The 20306-nt window shown below is 34.5% G+C and overlaps 3 protein-coding genes across 3 annotated transcripts; all 3 read left to right on the top strand.

Moving 5' to 3' along the window:
• The first annotated feature begins 2236 nt into the window (after positions 1 to 2236).
• Positions 2237 to 3484, top strand: LOC136270823 (uncharacterized). Its single transcript, XM_066069587.1, has 3 exons — positions 2237 to 2462; positions 2548 to 2616; positions 3019 to 3484. The coding sequence occupies exons 1-3, from the start codon at positions 2237 to 2239 to the stop codon at positions 3477 to 3479; spliced, it is 756 nt and encodes a 251-aa protein (XP_065925659.1). The 3' UTR covers positions 3480 to 3484.
• Positions 3485 to 9981: 6497 nt separating this feature from the next.
• Positions 9982 to 11227, top strand: LOC117690014 (uncharacterized). Its single transcript, XM_066068252.1, has 3 exons — positions 9982 to 10119; positions 10201 to 10269; positions 10732 to 11227. Exon 3 carries the CDS (start codon positions 10842 to 10844, stop codon positions 11190 to 11192), a length of 351 nt encoding a protein of 116 aa, XP_065924324.1. The 5' UTR covers positions 9982 to 10119; positions 10201 to 10269; positions 10732 to 10841; the 3' UTR covers positions 11193 to 11227.
• Positions 11228 to 14591: 3364 nt separating this feature from the next.
• Positions 14592 to 20251, top strand: LOC136270669 (uncharacterized). The gene is made up of 6 exons (XM_066069026.1): positions 14592 to 14731; positions 15221 to 15297; positions 18996 to 19097; positions 19336 to 19550; positions 19792 to 19939; positions 20097 to 20251. Exons 2-6 carry the CDS (start codon positions 15222 to 15224, stop codon positions 20249 to 20251), a joined length of 696 nt encoding a protein of 231 aa, XP_065925098.1. The 5' UTR covers positions 14592 to 14731; position 15221.
• Positions 20252 to 20306: the final 55 nt, after the last annotated feature.

Genomic DNA, 20306 nt, shown 5'->3' with positions numbered 1-20306 from the left:
ACTAGAGCCATCAAATTCCATCAACAATTCCTAGAATTCAAGATAAAAATTTGAAATTGAAACCGATCATTGATACGCCATTAAAGTGAGGGTTATTATTATTTGTTCATTTTTTGAAAACACAAAGCATGAACGTAAAGTATTGTCAGTGAATTTTTGCAATCATACAAAATTGAAATGCATTTTAATGATGGATATTGAAACGCTTCGTAATTTGAAATTCGTTCACCTGATGTTTTTTTTCACTCAAGCTTTTGAGTGTAATTATGATTTTTATTTAGACAATATTTAGAGGTAAACTTATTGATATATGAGTTAAATAGATCATCCAAAAATAGCCTTTTACTAGTATATTAATAAATTCTTCAGCGAAAATTTCTTTTCTAGGTCACTAAACCAACCTATTTAAATATCTCTTTATGTAGTATGTGAAATCACAGGGATTTTCAGTTGTACTACTGAAAGTGCATAAATAAGGGTGACATAAGTGATTTACTTAAAACACTGGTAACTGGCCATACAGTTAATATACACGTACATGTATGTTATTAAAGTTATTCAATAGAAATGTTAAACTTTTGTTTTAAAAAAAATCGATGAATTTATAGCACTTTAAAGGGGCATGGTCACGATTTTGGTCAAATTCTATTTTAATGTTTTTATTATTTACAATGCTTTAGAAATGCATCAAATAAAATTTAAGAGTCATTCGTAGAGTTATAAGCAAGATACAGGGCTCACAATTCTTTGTCATGTAAACAAGGCTCGTGCCCTGTTTTTATTTACATAGGTTCAATATACCAATAAAAAATCCTTTTCCAGCTTATTTGTCTATCTTTTTATTTATTTTAAGCATAGATAAACAGTTCGTTACGTTTAACACATTCGTTATAGGTTTAAAACTGAAAATTTGATACTTCAACGCTCAAAACGTAAACAAACGCGCTTTGTTTATATAGCGAAGAATTTCAAGCTCTGTAACTCGCTTTTGGGTTGCCTATTAAAAATGCCTTTCTAAAGTATTGTAAATATTAAAACGGGAAAATAAATTTTGACCAAAATCGTGACCATGCCCTTATAGACGAAATTTACTTTCTAATCTAACAGAACTTGGGACTTTAACCCTCAAAGATATAAGATAAAACATTTTGTTTTAAACCATACTATTTATTATAGTTATTTATTGCATTTATTTGATTAACTTATTCAGTTGATTATTGTTAAAATATGCTTTTGAAAATATGTTTTCACAGTTCAAAGAATGCACATATATTCATACTCGAACAAATAGTTTTATACTGGTAAGGCTGTTAATAGCTACATATATACTTGTATTACCACGACTGGGATTATTAATATAAAAAAGAGAAACTACTCAATAGATCTAAACATATATTCCAGAATAGTATTATTCAAAGGAATCGCAATGTAAAATAATTTTCACAAAGTCAAACATACATTGTAAACAAGGTTGTTATCTCTTTCCTCAACCTAAAGAATAAGAAAATTAATATATGGATTATTAATGGATTTTATCACGCCCGACCGTAAATGATCACCGCATTATACGAAGAACGACTCTTTCATCCTTTAATAAATTGGCAAAAAGGCAAATACATTGACATAAAATAAGAGAGAAAATACACATTTTGATGATTTTTTAAAATATATTTGCTTATAGATTTAATGTTGTCGATAGCTAGCAAGACCAATATGTGTTTGGAAAATCATATATTTTATCAGCACATCCAGTTATCCATTTTTATAATTCACAGTTTAATTAGGTCATCATTTTTGTGTCATTATAATAATTTGAACTACATGTGTGTTAATTAAATAAGTTACTCTACAGCGAGTTTGATTTTAAAAAAAAACTTGAATGTGATATTTTCCTAGTCCACTGTTCCATCAAGCGTATAGTCCTTGTAAGATTTTGAACTTTGTTTACTATTTACATGTATTTCTGTTGGCACAATTTTTAAAGATTCAATTTTTTAAAAGAAACGATCTCTTATTTTTTATATTTATATGTAGGACGCTTACTCAAATATCCTTTTGATATTTATAGATAATCCAAATAAAAAAGAAGAAGAAGGAGGGGGAGGAGGAGGAGGAGGAGGAAATCTTCCTAAAACAGAATAGTGTAGCCTAGAAACATCGACAGGTCGGCCTGTACGATCAAAATCATATCCCTACGACGTAAAACCTGATAAAAGGAGAACTGATAAGATCAATTATGTCATATATACCGAAATCCGTTTTGACTATGACATCGGCTTCTTTGAACATGATCCTTTTTGCCTGTTTGGCTTTAGTAGCTGCTGCAGTTGAAGAAAAACGAATACTTTTAAATGACCCAGACTTAATCCATTCCGAAATAGCGGCATTGCGGCACCAAATCCAAGAAATGAACGCCAAGCAGGAGAAATTTAATACCGAAATTCAAAAAAGAATACAGTCAGGTATTTTAAGCTTTTTGATATTTAACCAACGAAGTGATACTCAATCATGTTACAAAAAATGAATGACTTTTCATTATGACTTTAGGCGGTGCCATTTTTGTTCGTTGGGGAAAACATAGCTGCCCTGATAACGACACGGAACTTGTGTATTCTGGTAAGGACAAACTTATTTTATAAAGAGAGACACTACAGGCAACATAGCATGAAATGACAATTTCCCATGTTTTTCATAAATTTTACAATACTAGTAGCCCAATCTAGACACCATATACAAATTAAATTAAAAGGCTAGTAAACTATCTCAAACTATCTAGGGTATATATACTTTCGACTTGGTTTTTTTTTTAAAGAATTTTGTATCAGTAACACTTTCAATCGTCAATCAGCTCAACATTACTTAGAGATAAATTGGTACTTTAAAAACATTCTGTCTTCTAAACAATCATTGAAAACATTCATACCTGTACTTAATGTTTACGTGTGATCAAATCCAGTTTGATTATTAAAATCTTGTTCTCGAATGAAACAATAAACTTGAATCAAATTTATTTTATAGGATTTGCCGGAGGGTCCTATTTTGATCATCCAGGTGCAGCTGCCGAATACGTTTGCTTGACACGAAACCCAGTGTTGACATCAAAAGACCATGACACCCAGTATGGTTATATGTATGGCGCGGAATACAATTCGAATGCGTTTGGACCATCTAATGGCGACGATATACCATGTGCTGTCTGTCGAAGCCTTTCCGCATCCAGTGTGCTCATGATTCCAGGAACCAATGCGTGTGTTACTGGATGGAGGCGACAGTACAAAGGCTATCTTGCAGCTGGTTACTATGCCCACCCTGCAGCTTCACAGTACATTTGTTTGGACGAATCCCCCGAAACGGTCATCAACGGACGTGTCAACGACAACGGCAAGCTGGTTCACCCTGTGATGGCTGTCTGTGGGGCATTAGAGTGTCCACCGTATGAAAATGGCAAATATCTTACATGTGTCGTGTGTACAAAATAAAAAAAACTCTCTATTTACTTTCTTATTTTCCCCTTTTATGAGATTGTGGCATGAAATTTTACAAAGAACAATATACAAATATCATTACACACACACACACCCACCCACCTACCCACCCACAAGAAAAGAAAAACTATATTACCCTATTGCCACTTGGCATCGGAGAAAAAAAACAGAAAAGAGAGGGGGAAAAAGTCAAAGAAAATAAAAACAGAAACATATATACATGGGGATGTCCATTTGAGTATGACTTGATGTAACCTACAGCTATAACAATGTACACAGTGTAGAAAAGTATCTTGACTGTTGTACTGGTATTTTACGTCGTGTTTTGAATAGAACACAGGTATCGGTTGTACCATGCTGCGGTGTCCCCCAGGAAGCGGAAGTTGAGGATGTGCAAGGTGCGTAAATCAAAGTTAGCTGTAATGTTGTAATTAATCCCACCAAACTTCTCGAAATGCAGACGTCCCTGGACAAACGGTAGAGATGTGCTCAAAGGCGTTGATAAAATGGTTGCTGCACATAAGACAAATTTCCGATGAAATTTCAGGTAGTGTCCATAATTTAACAATAAATTTACAGAGTTCTATTTCGAAAACATTGGATGGGATTTTCCAGATAGCAGAAGGTGGTCTTCCTGAAGATAAATGTTTGTTGCAAATAGATAGTTACATGAAGTATGAAAGAGATAATTGGTTAGAACAAGCATTCAAACTTTGTTTGAAATACTTAAAATTTTCATCTGTCGTAAACATCCAAGTAATCAAATGAATTTATGTATCTGAAACTACTACCTCTGTAAAATGTCACATTAACAGTTATATTAACTGTGCAAGTCTAAATGGAGTATGGCCAATAATTAACCAACTCCAAGACCTTATCATAGTTTGAGTTGTTCTTACATTCCCAAGCATCTGGATTACCAATATATCTCAAGCTACATGTACCTCTGTTCTTCATATAGATGCATGATTCTAGTAAATCAGCAATGACAATTTGAACAGGATATGACCAGTATTTACCTATAGAGATATGTGACCTGGTCTAAAGATTTAACCCCATCAAGCATTCAATACCTAACTATGGCTTAAATTTAGCATCCAAGCCTGTCGAGTGGAAAAGTACAAGATGCATAATCCTTACAAGTTTGGATAAAATACCAATAAGAAAAACCAAAAATAACTTAAATGTTGCCATCACAGGGCACCATCTCTCATTATTTTTTAACCTCTTCAAAACGATAACCTCCTCCAGCAGTCAGAATATATGGTTCTGATAAGTTGCATGTCAACATAACTAAGTTACATGTCAAAATATGTTGCATGTCGACTATTATAGTCTGTCCCAAGATATTTTTGCAGCACATTTGGACGATTTTCAATAAAAATACACATACCCGTGAAAAAAGTGCAATTGAAATTGTTGAAAGGGCTAATTTCCAAGATAATTTTATTGACACATTATCATCTTTCACTCGGAAAAATTCACAGGAACGAAAACAGATTCCTTACGGAGATTTATAATGGGGGAATGTATACATCTTTACTCCGTTCGGTATACACTCGGAATACATCGTGTGATATTTCAACGTTATCATCCGGGCTTGCTGCAATACAAAATCCCCGTATACATGTACATCACATTTTTGGCATTGTATTGAAACCTGATAAGCTAACGGGGGCGTTTCGACCGAGATATCTTGAAAAATTTTCATACATTTGAATAAAAATCGTTTGAACCCTGAGGTATTTATAAATATCAAACAATTTATTAAGCAAAATGTGAATCGAGGACATCTTGGGACAGAGTATAGTACTTATCTTGCATGTTAATATTACTAAGTTTTTAGATAAGTTTTTAGGAAAAAAAATGAGAGACGCAAATTACATGTACATGTATGTCTGATGTAAAAGAATAAGAAAGCTTAATATATGAAATACATGTCAACTTTGTTCGCACTGAACCAGGCTGAAGCTAGCAGCCACTAACAGCAGCCACTAAGCCCGTAGAAGCTAGCAGCCAATAAGGAAATTCATCAAAGGACTGAGAGTACTCGAACAGAAAAATTATATTTCACCTAATTATCGACATATTTTAATTAATATCAAAATGATTAATGCTCAATAATTTGTACGAGCATTGCCGACTTCCAAAGCAGTAAAGCTCGCCTGGATAAGAGTTATAAATGCTTCTATGTTGGATAGAAATGAAATACGTCTATACGGGTCATAAGTTATGAAAATAATGTTATCCTAAGTGTAGACTTATTGATACAAATAGAAAAACTATAGGCATCGTATTGAGTGATATGCAAGCGTATTGTGATATAAAAGAAATGATAAATTAAAGTAAATTAAAAGGCATAAAACGATACAAATACAATAAAAACTCAAAGCCAACTCAGTGTGGCAAGATAATTTGTTTACATCGACATTGAACATGTGCGTGTTTAAAAATTTATCCTCAGGCTTTTTTACTCCCCCGGAAACAACATCAATCAAAAATTAAAAAGACATCGTATTATTACGAATATGAGACAGTAGAACACCCAGCATTGTTGTTTTATTCTCATGAGTAAATTATTATATGTCGCAGTCAAAAACAGCGAAAATCATCAGGTGAAATTGGGATAATTTTGTATCGGCCATGTTTTGACGTGAACCTTCGAATACAACATTGACAATGAAAAGGGTTCGGTTAGCTCACCCGAACTTTGTCATATTTTAGCATTTCACAATGATATAGGGGTTAAAAGTGGCCCATTATCTTCCTTATCTTTGAAGTGTGCATCAAACGAATAACAGGGTAGTGTAGGGGGCATATGGGGCTAATATTTCCCGGTCTCAGATTTGGGCTGTAGGGGTACCACCAAGTGGCTCCCAGGGGTTCTGGCTCATTTCAGGGATTTATATCTCACTTGATATTGGCCACAGGAACTTGCAAACACTTGGATTAAGTAGAGGACATCAGGAGGTATTCATAATAAGCGTTAGAGGACACCTATGACCCCTACAAGGGTTCGGTTAGCTCACCCGAACTTTGTCATATTTTAGCATTTCACAATGATATAGGGGTTAAAAGTGGCCCATTATCTTCCTTATCTTTGAAGTGTGCATCAAACGAATAACAGGGTAGTGTAGGGGGCATATGGGGCTAATATTCCCCGGTCTCAGATTTGGGCTGTAGGGGTACCACCAAGTGGCTCCCAGGGGTTCTGGCTCATTTCAGGGATTTATATCTCACTTGAGATTGGCCACAGGAACTTGCAAACACTTGGATTAAGTAGAGGACATCAGGAGGTATTCATAATAAGCGTTAGAGGGCACCTATGACCCCTACAAGGGTTCGGTTTAGCTCACCCGAACTTTGTCATATTTTAGCATTTCACAATGATATAGGGGTTAAAAGTGGCCCATTATCTTCCTTATCTTTGAAGTGTGCATCAAACGAATAACAGGGTAGTGTAGGGGGCATATGGGGCTAATATTCCCCGGTCTCAGATTTGGGCTGTAGGGGTACCACCAAGTGGCTCCCAGGGGTTCTGGCTCATTTCAGGGATTTATATCTCACTTGAGATTGGCCACAGGAACTTGCAAACACTTGGATTAAGTAGAGGACATCAGGAGGTATTCATAATAAGCGTTAGAGGGCACCTATGACCCCTACAAGGGTTCGGTTAGCTCACCCGAACTTTGTCATATTTTAGCATTTCACAATGATATAGGGGTTAAAAGTGGCCCATTATCTTCCTTATCTTTGAAGTGTGCATCAAACGAATAACAGGGTAGTGTAGGGGGCATATGGGGCTAATATTTCCCGGTCTCAGATTTGGGCTGTAGGGGTACCACCAAGTGGCTCCCAGGGGTTCTGGCTCATTTCAGGGATTTATATCTCACTTGATATTGGCCACAGGAACTTGCAAACACTTGGATTAAGTAGAGGACATCAGGAGGTATTCATAATAAGCGTTAGAGGACACCTATGACCCCTACAAGGGTTCGGTTAGCTCACCCGAACTTTGTCATATTTTAGCATTTCACAATGATATAGGGGTTAAAAGTGGCCCATTATCTTCCTTATCTTTGAAGTGTGCATCAAACGAATAACAGGGTAGTGTAGGGGGCATATGGGGCTAATATTCCCCGGTCTCAGATTTGGGCTGTAGGGGTACCACCAAGTGGCTCCCAGGGGTTCTAGCTCATTTCAGGGGTTTATATCTCACTTGAGATGGACCACAAGAACTTGATAACACTGGAATTAGATAGAGGGCCTTAATCCAGGTGTTTGCAAGTTCCTGTGGCCAATCTCAAGTGACATTTAAACCTCTGAAATGAGTCAGAACCCCTGGGAGCCACTTGGTGGTACCCCTACAGCCCCAATTTGAGACCGGGAAATAATAGCTCCATAGGTCCCCTACACTGCCCTGGTATCCGTTTAATGCACACTTCAAAGATAAAAGAGATAATGGTCCGCCTTTCACCCCTATATCATTGTGAAATGCTAAAATATGACAAAGTTCGCGTGAGCTAACTGAACCCTTGCAGCGGTCATAGGTACCCTCTAATGCTTATTATGAATACCTCTTGAGGTCCTCTACCTAATCTTAGTGTTTCCAAGTTCTTGTGGTCAATCTCAAGTGAGATATAGACCCCTGAAATGAGTCAGAACCCCTGGGAGCCACTTGGTGGTACCCCTACAGCCCCAATTTGAGACCGGGAAATAATAGCTCCATAGGTCCCCTACACTGCCCTGGTATCCGTTTAATGCACACTTCAAAGATAAAAGAGATAATGGTCCGCCTTTCACCCCTATATCATTGTGAAATGCTAAAATATGACAAAGTTCGCGTGAGCTAACTGAACCCTTGCAGGGGTCATAGGTACCCTCTAATGCTTATTATGAATACCTCTTGAGGTCCTCTACCTAATCTTAGTGTTTCCAAGTTCTTGTGGTCAATCTCAAGTGAGATATAGACCCCTGAAATGAGTCAGAACCCCTGGGAGCCACTTGGTGGTACCCCTACAGCCCCAATTTGAGACCGGGAAATAATAGCTCCATAGGTCCCCTACACTGCCCTGGTATCCGTTTAATGCACACTTCAAAGATAAAAGAGATAATGGTCCGCCTTTCACCCCTATATCATTGTGAAATGCTAAAATATGACAAAGTTCGCGTGAGCTAACTGAACCCTTGCAGGGGTCATAGGTACCCTCTAATGCTTATTATGAATACCTCTTGAGGTCCTCTACCTAATCTTAGTGTTTCCAAGTTCTTGTGGTCAATCTCAAGTGAGATATAGACCCCTGAAATGAGTCAGAACCCCTGGGAGCCACTTGGTGGTACCCCTACAGCCCCAATTTGAGACCGGGAAATAATAGCTCCATAGGTCCCCTACACTGCCCTGGTATCCGTTTAATGCACACTTCAAAGATAAAAGAGATAATGGTCCGCCTTTCACCCCTATATCATTGTGAAATGCTAAAATATGACAAAGTTCGCGTGAGCTAAACCGACCCTTTTCATTGTCATTGTTGTATTCTTAGAAGGTTCACGTCAAAACATGGCCGAGACAAAATAATCCCAATTTCACCTGATGATTTTCTCTGTTTTTGACTGTGACATGTGATAATTTTTTTATGGGAAGAAAATCACAATGTTGGGTGTTCTATTGTCTCATATTTGTAATAATACGATGTCTTTTTAATTTTCGATTGATGTTGTTCCTGGGGGAGTGAAAAGGCCAGAGCATAAAATTTTAAACACGCTTCGATGTAAACAAATTATCTTGCCACACTGGACTGGCTTGGGGTATTTATTGTATTTGTATCGTTTTATGCCTTTTAATTTACTTTAATTCGTCATGTCTTTTATATCATAATACGTTTGCATATCACTTTATACGATGCATATAGTTTTTCCTATTTGTATCAATAAGACTACACTTAGGATAACATTATTTTCATTACTTATGACCCGTATAGACGTATTTCATTTCTATCCAACAAAGACGCATTTTTAACTCTCTTATTCAGGTGAGCTTTACTGCTTCGGAAGTCGTCAATGCTCGTACAAATTATTGAGCATTAATCATTTTGATATTAATTAAAATATGTCGATAATTAAGTAAAATATAAATTTTTGTTCGAGTACTCTCAGTACTTTGATGAATTTCCTTATTGGCTGCTAGCTTCTACGGTCTTAGTGGCTGCTGTTAGTGGCTGCTAGCTTCAGCCTGGTTCGCACTGATCGTAAGTCGGACAACGTCTTATCAGCTAATTCCTTTATTCACTATAGCAATCTTTCGGTCAAAATACGGAGCACGCATTCTGAAAGAGAAAAAACATGATTGCTAACGCAGTATTTATGCCATTGTTTTTTTTTCGGAAATGTCAATTCTCAAGTTAGGGAAAAGCGGTTACTTATGACTGACCCGGCAGTGATCTACACTCATATTACTGAGCTGCAGCATAATATACAGGAACTGACGTCAAAGTTTAAGAGCAGGCAGCTGTTGTTCAATCCCAGCAGTCCAAACTTCTTTCACAGGAAGCAGCTCTGCAAACGCAACATACTCAGCTTGCCGCTCAAGAAAAGATCATAACGGAACTAAAAGCAACACAAGATGAAACACAGAAAGGTTCAAATAGAAGATTTTAGTTTTAAGTACATAATCAGTGGTCAAGCTTGTTATTTTAATGAAATATATGAACAATTCCAGGCGGTGCCATCTACGTTCGCTGGGGAAAACATGGATGTCCTGACAACGACACAGAACTTGTTTACTCGGGTAAGAACATGTAGATGCTTTGATATTTATTCTTTGGGTCCTTTTAACCTTTGGATGTCACGTATTGTGAAACGGTTATTTGCAAATAAATAAAACTGCTTGTTCATGGGTGAAAAGGTAGCAAGCAAGGTGGAAAAATATATAAAATTGCGCTTATTCTTTAAATGTTGCCTAGCTTGCAGAGAACACCAAATAAAATCTTTAAGTATCGTTAGTATTCAAATTTTTCTTGATGATTTCTTAAAGATATGTTATTTATCAGAAGAAATCGAACATTTTCTCTATATTTGGAAGTTACATATACTTAAACTTTTTAGAAGCTTTTCATTACGTGTTTTAAAATATACACATTGTAAACATCAATAGTATGGAATAAACAATTGATTCAGACATTATCAAAGTATATACCTTCTAAACTATGTCACCATTTAAATAATATTATATTATATAATGATATTACAGGTTTTGCAGGGGGCTCGTATTATGCACACACTGGGGCTGCAGCAGAGTATGTGTGCCTTTCGCCAAATCCAGTCTTTACAACACTACCCGTCGTTGTTCGTTATGCGTTCATGTACGGAGCCGAGTACGATTCGAACGCGTTCGGTCATGATAACGGGGACGATATACCATGCGCCGTGTGTCGTAGCCGGTCCGCAACCAGCTCCATCATGATACCTGGAACGAATAATTGTGTCTCTGGTTGGAGGACTCAGTATAAAGGTTACCTTGCAGCAGGCGCCTATAACGAGCAAGCGGCCTCACAGTATATATGTTTGGACGCGGCCTCGGAAACTGTTGTTAATGGTCACGACAACAATAACGGGAAGCTGGTCCAGCCCGTCAAAGCGGTCTGTGGGGCACTAGAATGTCCCCCGTACCACGACGGCAAGATTCTGACATGCGCTGTTTGCACGAAATAATTGAAACAGTCTTATTTCATGTACAATGTATATGAAAACATAATAAATACAATAAAGTTTATTGCAGATCATAAATACTAGTACATCGAAGTTCGAGCCATCGAGTGTCACCTGAATCTGATTTATGATAATTGGGAAATTATCACGATTAAAATGTGAAATATTTATATCAAGATGTTTAGGTATCACAAGATGCTCATATCATTTACGTAGAAATAGTGTACCCGAGAGAACATTAACAAAGTTGAAATCAATTGCACACACTTAGATACGCCAAAAAAAAAATTAAACTACTACATCGTTGAAAACTCACGAAAGGTCACGAGCTTTTTTGCCTTTTATTAGTTCAGCTTGGGATGTTAAATAAAGAGTACAATTTCCTACTTCTCAAACTTGTATCGTATTTAGTTTGTGAATTTATGAATTGTCTCTCCTTCACTGGGGTCCCAAACAAATAGTTTGAATAAGTCTGTTTCTCGAAGCTTTCCTAAATTTCTGAACCGCCATAACATTGTCCTATTTTTAGGATATCACTTACTTTGTCCTTAGTAAGACCATCCATGTTTGTTGTTGGTCACTGATTTATAGATCTATTTTTTTTTTACTTAGATGTTCTATTTTACTAAAATGACAAAAAAAATCATGGCTTTTAAATTTCTGTTAGCCATATTTTTGTGGAAAATGCCGTTAAGAAGCCTTATTTGTCTTCTAGATATCTGCCTAGTCGTCTTTTTTGTAGACTTTTTATTATTTTCAATTTCTTCTTTACAATCACTGAGCCAATTCCAACCAAATAATTTCACAGCACATTTTATTATCTAGGTCAAGGGAAAGCGAAATTCAAGTTATTTATATGAAGGGTCAACCCTCTTTCTAAAGAGAGATAATATAGACAGAGATGATGGGTATTTAATTGTCACTTCGGACTCTAGGTCCGTAATGTGATATCCAAAATGGTGCATCGTTTAAGGAAAGTTCTTAAAAACCTTCTTAATTGTGATTTTCAAGTTTATCAGCACATTTACTGTCATAATTTTTATTTTGAAATAGTTGAATCTTGTTTATCCCAAGACCCCGTGACAATGAAATAAGGGGTACAAGTATTTGGTAAGATTTGCTATGGTGATACAATTGATCAAACAATTACCATCGACCTAATAATGAAACTACAATAGCGGTGTAAATTTTTACGCGAAATCATTTTTCAGAACAACTACAGTTTTAAAGTATAAATATAAACATCCTGATTAGATGTTTGTTTGAACCGAGAACATTGCACGGAGTACAAATTACACCTACATTTAAACATTAGCAAAGTTCTACAAAACAATGTTATATATCGAAAAGGTTCCGTTAAAGAATATGGATAAAATGTGACAAAATATAAAAATATGCAAGCTGTTGAAGCTAGTTTAAAGGGATTGGGTTTATCTAAATCAATGTTTGATATCTTAGCTGAGAGTAGGTTGTTGAACCTTTAGATTTATTGTGAATACAGAAACAAAATATTGTCTGTGTATGTTGATTGATATATTAAATATCTATGTTGTATTTAGACCTAAATTTTCATAAATCTATCTTTTGACGAAGGAAAACTGAATCTTGTCAAAGTGTAGGCGGGGTATATTTGCACACCTTCAGAATAGATTTTAAGAATAATAAATTTTGTTAATAGACGTGGTTTAAATTATTTCTTTTAAGGAGGCTGGAGGGTCAACAAATTACCTATCATACACTATTACTTGATGAAGAAAGTTCCTATATTTTAATTATTTCATTTATCTTTATACAAAACCCTTCTTTGTTTCAGAAATAAATATATAGTGAGATGAGAACACAATTTAAAGTCCCGTAATACAAAAAAAAAATGTTATCTCATATAAAAAAAATACTTAAAATAGGATTGGTAACTGATAAAAAAAAAGTTGAATGTGTAATTTTTTATAATTTCAAATTAACTGAGTGGGTACCCATCTATTAAATTTACAAAATGACAACTATATAGGGCAAGCTGTTTTAATAAATATTAAATAAAAAATATTTTGTGTATGTATCCAAATAAAATAGACACCAATTGTCTTAAAATATATCGGGTATTTCATTTATAAAGAAATATATCCTTTATTACAAAGGAGGGTAAAACAACTTAACAAATATAGACGGTCCTTATAGACGAAATTGCCATATGACATGTAATTCGAAATAACAAGTCGTAAGACGTAGACAAAAGACAAACAATGCACTTGTGAATAGAATTTCTAAATTCAAGAAACGTTTATTTTTCTACAGTTCACATATCTAAATATTAACATCTAGTATAACGGTCATTTGTCGTTAAAAATGATAGCTTTTAATATTAAAAAACAAAACAAGCATTTCTACAACTTTTATGAAATAAGATGTTTTCTAGTATCAACATTTACATTTGCAAGATTCCCCAGTATATTTAAACTGTTATGTATAAATGCACTCATAGAATTAGATTAGAATTGTTGAAAAAATATTAAAGTTAAACTGGCGTACCTTTAAACAAAAGATACTATTAGAATATTTATCGCAAGCTGTCATAGCATATACAGGAGTTATATAAATTATACACATTGTCTGGCCTTCAGTGTCTTTCCCCTCTCCACACACTGCTTTTCTGCGGGACATTGCTTGAAAGCAATTGCCCACAGCGAGGAACAAATACACACACCTGTGGAACTTAAGCAATTCTGTTCCGTCAATGCAGACGTGATGTAACCTTTATCTTAATTTGGCACTCAAAACATGAATCAATTTTTCTATTCATAATTCGAATTCCGATTTAATCATTGTTTTTTATGAAACGGATTCAGCTGTTATATCTTATATTTTGTTAAATATTTTCTTACAATGTTGACCAACGCAAGTAAAGATAAGGTGCACGTGCATGCCTGACAATTAACCATGTTTTACCTAAATAAGACCTTTTTGAAATAATAAAATTCTTGTAATTTCGTTAACATAAATTTTCGATAAATTGCTCCAAGTGCCATTTGGGTCTGCTCAGTATAACTAGAATGTTTACAAATACATGTTGAGAGAATAAATAAAATTCTACAGACAGTTCGTTAAATATTGACGGACAAACGATTTAATATACAATTGTTTAACTTTCTTGATGTAAATATTATAGCAAATAAACATTTGGGGTTGTCCTGCCAATTCCAAGTCATATCAAAGGAACAAAAGATTTATTTTTACGGGGATGACGGCGAGCGACCTGGGCCAGCCATATCTCTCTCTGAAGAAGAAATCCACCCACACTTCGAATGCCTGGTTACAGGTCGGAATTTAAATCTGTCGGATCTTCAAAAGATAATCTATGAAATTTGGTAGCAACACTGTACCCCTTCAGCTAAAGCACCGAGTAAACGCAAGGGGGTGAGTGCCAAAAGAAATTCATTTTCTATAAATAATCTGGGTGGGGACAATTTGGCAGAACGTATTTAATATAAGAAAGCAATCAATCCCTGATACCTTAGGACCGTGAATTTCGGAGGTAGATACAACAGGTAAAGGCCCATGTAATTATTACACATATATTCATATCTATATGTCGTAAGTGTTTTACATAATATCTGATATGCAGAGTAAAAATACAGTTTTAAAGAAAAAAATTGATATTTTTTTTTAAATAAAAAAATTGTAAAACCAATATTTTTTTTGAAGATTAAGTGGGGTATATTGGCTGATATTTGTAACAAAAATATTTCATTAGCACTTTTGAAAATATTTCATAGAATCAAAGAATGTAAATGTAAATCATTAGCTTATATCAATTTCTTATTTATGAAATCTTATTTTTAAAAAAAAGATACTTTATAGATCCATCAAATGATATTGGTGTGTCGAGACACCTTAAAAGAAATGAAATATATATTACACCGGATTAACGAGAGAGAGAGAGAGAGAGAGAGAGAGAGAGAGAGAGAGAGAGAGAGAGAGAGAGAGATTCAGATTCTTGTGGATGTTGATTGATTCCCTCACCCCTTTGATTACAGGATGTCTTCCTCGTTTTTCGTGTTGCCGGTTCTGGCCTTGCTGTCCCATGGAACTTTTGCTGCTCTTCCAGACTCCGGTAAGTTATTATTAGATTATCTCTCAGGGATGTTTTTGTCGGGTTCAGTACAAAATCGAATATGATATTTCAGGATGTTCGACAAATTGAAACTCAAGTTACATCCAATAACATGGCTACATTTTTATTTTTATATGACAATGCTTTACCGAAATTACCAATTATGCTTTCTGAAAATTTGAAGATTTTCATCGTTTCTTTACTAATACAAAATCATTGTAATAGTTAGAATCGTATTCTGAATCCCTAAAAGCCAGTAGAAGTTTTTTGTTTTTTAAATAAACGAAAAGAAAAATCTGAATGAAAGTAGTTGGAAAACTTTTAGTTCATTTCGTGATAAGTATATGAATAACTGAATAACCCCCAAAAAACGACATTATTAATTTACGCACGTGGAGTCTTTTTTTTTTTATAGTAAGTACACTTGGGTAACTTCATGTGCAGTCTGACATTGATCTGCGTGATAAATAGAAGGCATTCGTATATCATAGATACTATATTACTTTTTAATTTTTAAACTTTTACTTTTTTCCATTCAGATAAAAAAGAATTTATAATAAATCTATAATAAACATATCAATAATACACTGCACTCAGTACTAGTAAAATGAAATCTATCGAATATTCATACAGCGCCAAATTGCGCTTTAAACGACATTGTTTTGTATTTTCTGGGGGGGTTTTGTGGTGTTTTTTGTTTTGTTTTGTTTTTTTAAGTTTTTTGAAAGAACAATTTTCAATAACAACCCGCCCACCCAAAACCCAACCAAACAAACAAACAAACACAACAACAAAATGCATACATCGTCAAACCTTAAATTCTTACATGGGGGGGGGGGGGGTTAATTATTACTGTCAAAAAATTAAGGGGATGGGATGGTTTTTGACTGCCTAAAAAAGATAAGACACGTCTGTAAGGTTATGATATTTTTGTTTTGTCATTGCTAGTAGTTGCAGCACAATCTGGTAATTATCTCTTTTTTGCAATTTCCTTTTAATAAAGGACAAAATAATTAAAAAAAATTATCAATTTTATTTGCTCCCGGAATAAAAAGGAATGCACTGCATCATATTACTTTCCGTAACGCCGAGATCATTTTTCGGTGTCTGATACACGAGAAAATTACCTACAAAGTAAATAGTGAGAGGTTGGTCCGGGCGAAGGTCCACCTACGTATACTTTGACGTGACACCCCAGAAATCCAATAACTCGATAAGAACAGCGAACAAAAAGGTTATAAATCTTACCAACATCGTCATTTGCTTATTTCACAAGATTCAGTGAATGCGTAATATCTATTCAAATTGTATGAACTATTATCAAAGTTCGCGACAACTCTGAAAACAGTCTAGCCCACCATATTAGTCCAAATTTCCTTACACAACCAGATAACTTTAACACATACAAACTGTTCCTATATCTTTAGCTTTTGTGTACCTAGTGTCAACATATATTAATTTTGGGTCGGAAAATGAAAATGACCTTTTCAACTTTTAATGTATCAATGTTTCCGTTTTGGGGATAACGCCGTTGCTAGGGACTGCATGCACGTGATTGTCTTGTCTGGATCCGAGACTTTTTTTTTTAATTTAAGAAAAAGGTGTTTTTTCAATGAAATGCATATTTTCGCGATTTATAGAGACTGTTGTAATTTTTGTAACGTTTGTTCTTTTATGTTTTATTTGGTAATTCTTTGTAACATTTTTTTAAAATCAATTTTTGATATGTTCGAAGTTTATATTGGAATACCAAAACTTACAATAAACGTTTGTCCATAATGTTTGGAAAACATTGGATTACATTTAATAACATGTTTATGCATTTATTATTTGATTTATTTCAAATTATGGATTCTATAAATTGCTGTTGGAAAAAGGAATAGTTTGGCTTTGCAAAACTCAAATAAATTAAACAATATATGCTACAGTGCTGTGCTATTTATAAAAAGGCATAAATGATACTGATTAAAATGGACACGTAACTGAATGTCTCAGATGCAGTCATAGATACATGTATACATCGTACCTAACGTGTCCTTGAAATATTTAAGAATAAGAACACTGTCTTTGAAATGTTTTCTAAAGCTCATAATCTCTGGAATCAATTAAATGTGTCCACTTATCACCACAGAGTTAACATGTCAAATCACGTCGTTTGTTGCTTTGCAACTCAAGAACTAATGGTGTTGGTTCAAATTCATTTAGAATAAAAATGATATCATTTACGGCTTAGGGAAAGGTTTAAAAACTTTTCTCCGCCCATGATGCCACTGTGTATCCCCACAAATGAATGTTACAGCCAGAAATGGGTTCGGGGGATAAAAGTCAAGTTTTAGGCCAACTTTGAATAATTGTTTATTTACCCTCTTCTGACTTAGTGTTTAAACTTTGAGTTGGAAGATAAGCAAATTAGTTTTATGTTTTCAAAATAGCGTAAAATTTGAATTTGATAAATATTTTTTTTAAATTGAAAATGGATCTGCGCATTACATTTGAAATTTAATATTGTGAAAGAAAAGCTCCGAAATGCTCTTAAATCTATTTCAAATTTTACTTAAATATGTTTTGTTTTGAACACGATTTATTGATTGCTCAAAAGGAGCAGAAACATGTTCTAACAACTTACTAGTTCTTGTCCTTAAATATAACAGTAATTGACACGCATATAGTTTTAGAACAAAACAAAATATATATTATGATATTTATATGCACAAAGGCAAATTATTAGAATCTCAAAGATTCGTTTATAAACGTATGCTTATATCTTAAGTTAAATCCTTTTTCATTGGTCGGCAAAACATACGAAAAATATCCTTAACGCTCATGCCATTTATCTAGTGAGGGTTGACATAAAGTTGTCATCTTCATCAAGCGGTCATACAAAAAACAGCAACAGCAACAACAACAACAACAAAGAAACAACCCCCAAAACAACAACAACAAAAAGCAGTAGAGACGAAGGGAAAAAATATCTATGTATTTCAGATTTGTTTGTAAAAGAGCGCATTGCAATAAAGTGGATTCAATATAATTGGATCACTGTTTACAGAAAAAAATATTCAAACACGTATATTAATTTTAAAGAAGGTGATTTTAAAAAAAAAATGTCTTTTGATTTTCGAACAAATGAAAATTTTAACAATATGCACTGAAGTATCTCTTTTCTTTTGACTGGGAAATGTTATTTGGACAATAAGAGTCAATTAGTTATATGAATGGGGCACCAATTTGTTGTCATTCCAGTTTCTTTATATGTTTGTCTGAATGTTAATCCGTCCTTCCATATCGTTACATCCATACAATGTTAAAAATGAACACAGCACACATTGTACATGTTCAAGGGAAAAAGGGAGTTTTATATGAGATATGAATGTTACAATTTAATTTATTATCTTATATTTCTTTCTGAACCATAGCGTATTCAGTGTAATTTTTGATTTTTCGAAACAATATACTTATTTTTAAAGAAAGATGTACATTCTCACATCTCCCCTAAACCGAGTGCTTTTAGTATAAGCTTTAATATTTTGCACTATTCAGAAACTATTTTGTGATTTATTACAATAGTAATCATTGAATTTAGATACATAAAAAATAACCAAAAGCAGAAAAAACCCAAGAATTGAGGCATCACAGTTTATTTTTCTTTTATAATCAGCTTTAAACTTTCGTGTACCATCTACCTTTCCGTGTTACAGTGTGCAAGACATCTCTATGGAATGACATCACCGAGTCCATGATCAAAACTTCGAACCCGTCAGCTAGACACGTAATGAACGCGCGACTGGATTGTTGTCCAGGTAATTCCAAGTCTTTTTCTTGAGATTACATTTTGGCTAGAGGTTAAACAATTTTGTTCAAGCTTTTTTGTAAATGAAAAAAATAAACATTTTGGTCATTGATAACCAACAAATAATCGTAAAACTTATCGCAACTGATATTCGGATTCATTAAAACTAGATTTTTTTATTTTCCTAATATTAACTTGTATGCTGTTCAAGCATTAAAAATGGATTCATTTCGTGTATTCTGTAACAGTTAAAAAAGACAAGGGCGGGTGGTGTGGAGACACGCATGGTTCACTGGATCACTGGATCGAGGTGGACTTCAATCAGGGGGCGGGGATACGGGGTCTCGTCATTCAGAAGCCCCAGGATGGACATGGGGAATACGTAAAGACTATATCTGTACAGTTCATGCTGGTCGGAACGTCGCAGTGGCAGTATCTTTCTTCTGACCCAACTAAACCTCAGGTATCAGAACGATATTAAAATATGAAGAAAACAACATTCAGTACCTTTTGTTGCATGTAGCTTTCACTTGGCTGCAATGAAACACATTTTAACTTACAAAAAACCGTCTCCATTTCTTTTTTTTCAATTTATTTTCCAAGATTTTAATTTAGGAAATGATAAGATGAAATAATATAAACGGTAATTTTACTTTTAGATATACTAGTATGCCCGATTTGCTACGACTTTGTGTTTCTTTTAGGAACTAAATGCTCTAAGTGGCACAACAGACACCGCAACAATTACAATTACTCCTGGAGTAGCAGTCTCCAAATTCAAAATCAATATTCTATCATTCAACAGGAGTCCTTGCTTACGCTTTGATCTTCTGGGATGTTCCAATTACAAGGGTAAATTCAATAGAAATAAAATGAAGAATATTTTTTTGAAAACAATCAAAAACCAGCTGACGCCGAGTTGAATTAAACTTTAATTTGAAATACTTATAAACGCGCTTGAAAGTATTTCTTTTAAAGTAGGACATTACAATCTTAAAAATCTTTACAGATTTGTGTCCTAATACCTGTTTAAACGGAGGCCAGTGTATTGCAGAGAACCAATGCTCGTGTCCCGGCAACTACAATGGACATAGATGCGAAAATCTAAGTACGACCTATACAGCACAACACACAGATGACCATAGAATAGAACAATTCTTTTAACAATACTAGCCAGAGTTTTATAAATAATAAAATACCCTAACATATTTCTTAAATT

This window comes from Magallana gigas, chromosome 8, assembly GCF_963853765.1.
Source record: "Magallana gigas chromosome 8, xbMagGiga1.1, whole genome shotgun sequence".
Lineage (NCBI taxonomy): Eukaryota > Metazoa > Mollusca > Bivalvia > Ostreida > Ostreidae > Magallana > Magallana gigas.
The sequence above is the reverse complement of the archived record's forward strand: the minus strand, read 5'-3'. Positions and strand labels throughout refer to the sequence as shown.

Excerpts from the sequence above, each read along its gene's own strand:
- LOC136270823 (XM_066069587.1), top strand. The coding sequence starts at position 2,237 with ATGTCATATATACCGAAATCCGTTTTGACTATGACATCGGCTTCTTTG. Across the intron at positions 2,463-2,547 it reads TCAAAAAAGAATACAGTCAG|GCGGTGCCATTTTTGTTCGT; the intron begins GTATTTTAAGCT and ends TTATGACTTTAG. Across the intron at positions 2,617-3,018 it reads CACGGAACTTGTGTATTCTG|GATTTGCCGGAGGGTCCTAT; the intron begins GTAAGGACAAAC and ends TTTATTTTATAG.
- LOC117690014 (XM_066068252.1), top strand. The coding sequence starts at position 10,842 with ATGTACGGAGCCGAGTACGATTCGAACGCGTTCGGTCATGATAACGGG.
- LOC136270669 (XM_066069026.1), top strand. The coding sequence starts at position 15,222 with ATGTCTTCCTCGTTTTTCGTGTTGCCGGTTCTGGCCTTGCTGTCCCAT. Across the intron at positions 19,098-19,335 it reads GCGACTGGATTGTTGTCCAG|TTAAAAAAGACAAGGGCGGG; the intron begins GTAATTCCAAGT and ends ATTCTGTAACAG. Across the intron at positions 19,551-19,791 it reads CTGACCCAACTAAACCTCAG|GAACTAAATGCTCTAAGTGG; the intron begins GTATCAGAACGA and ends TGTTTCTTTTAG.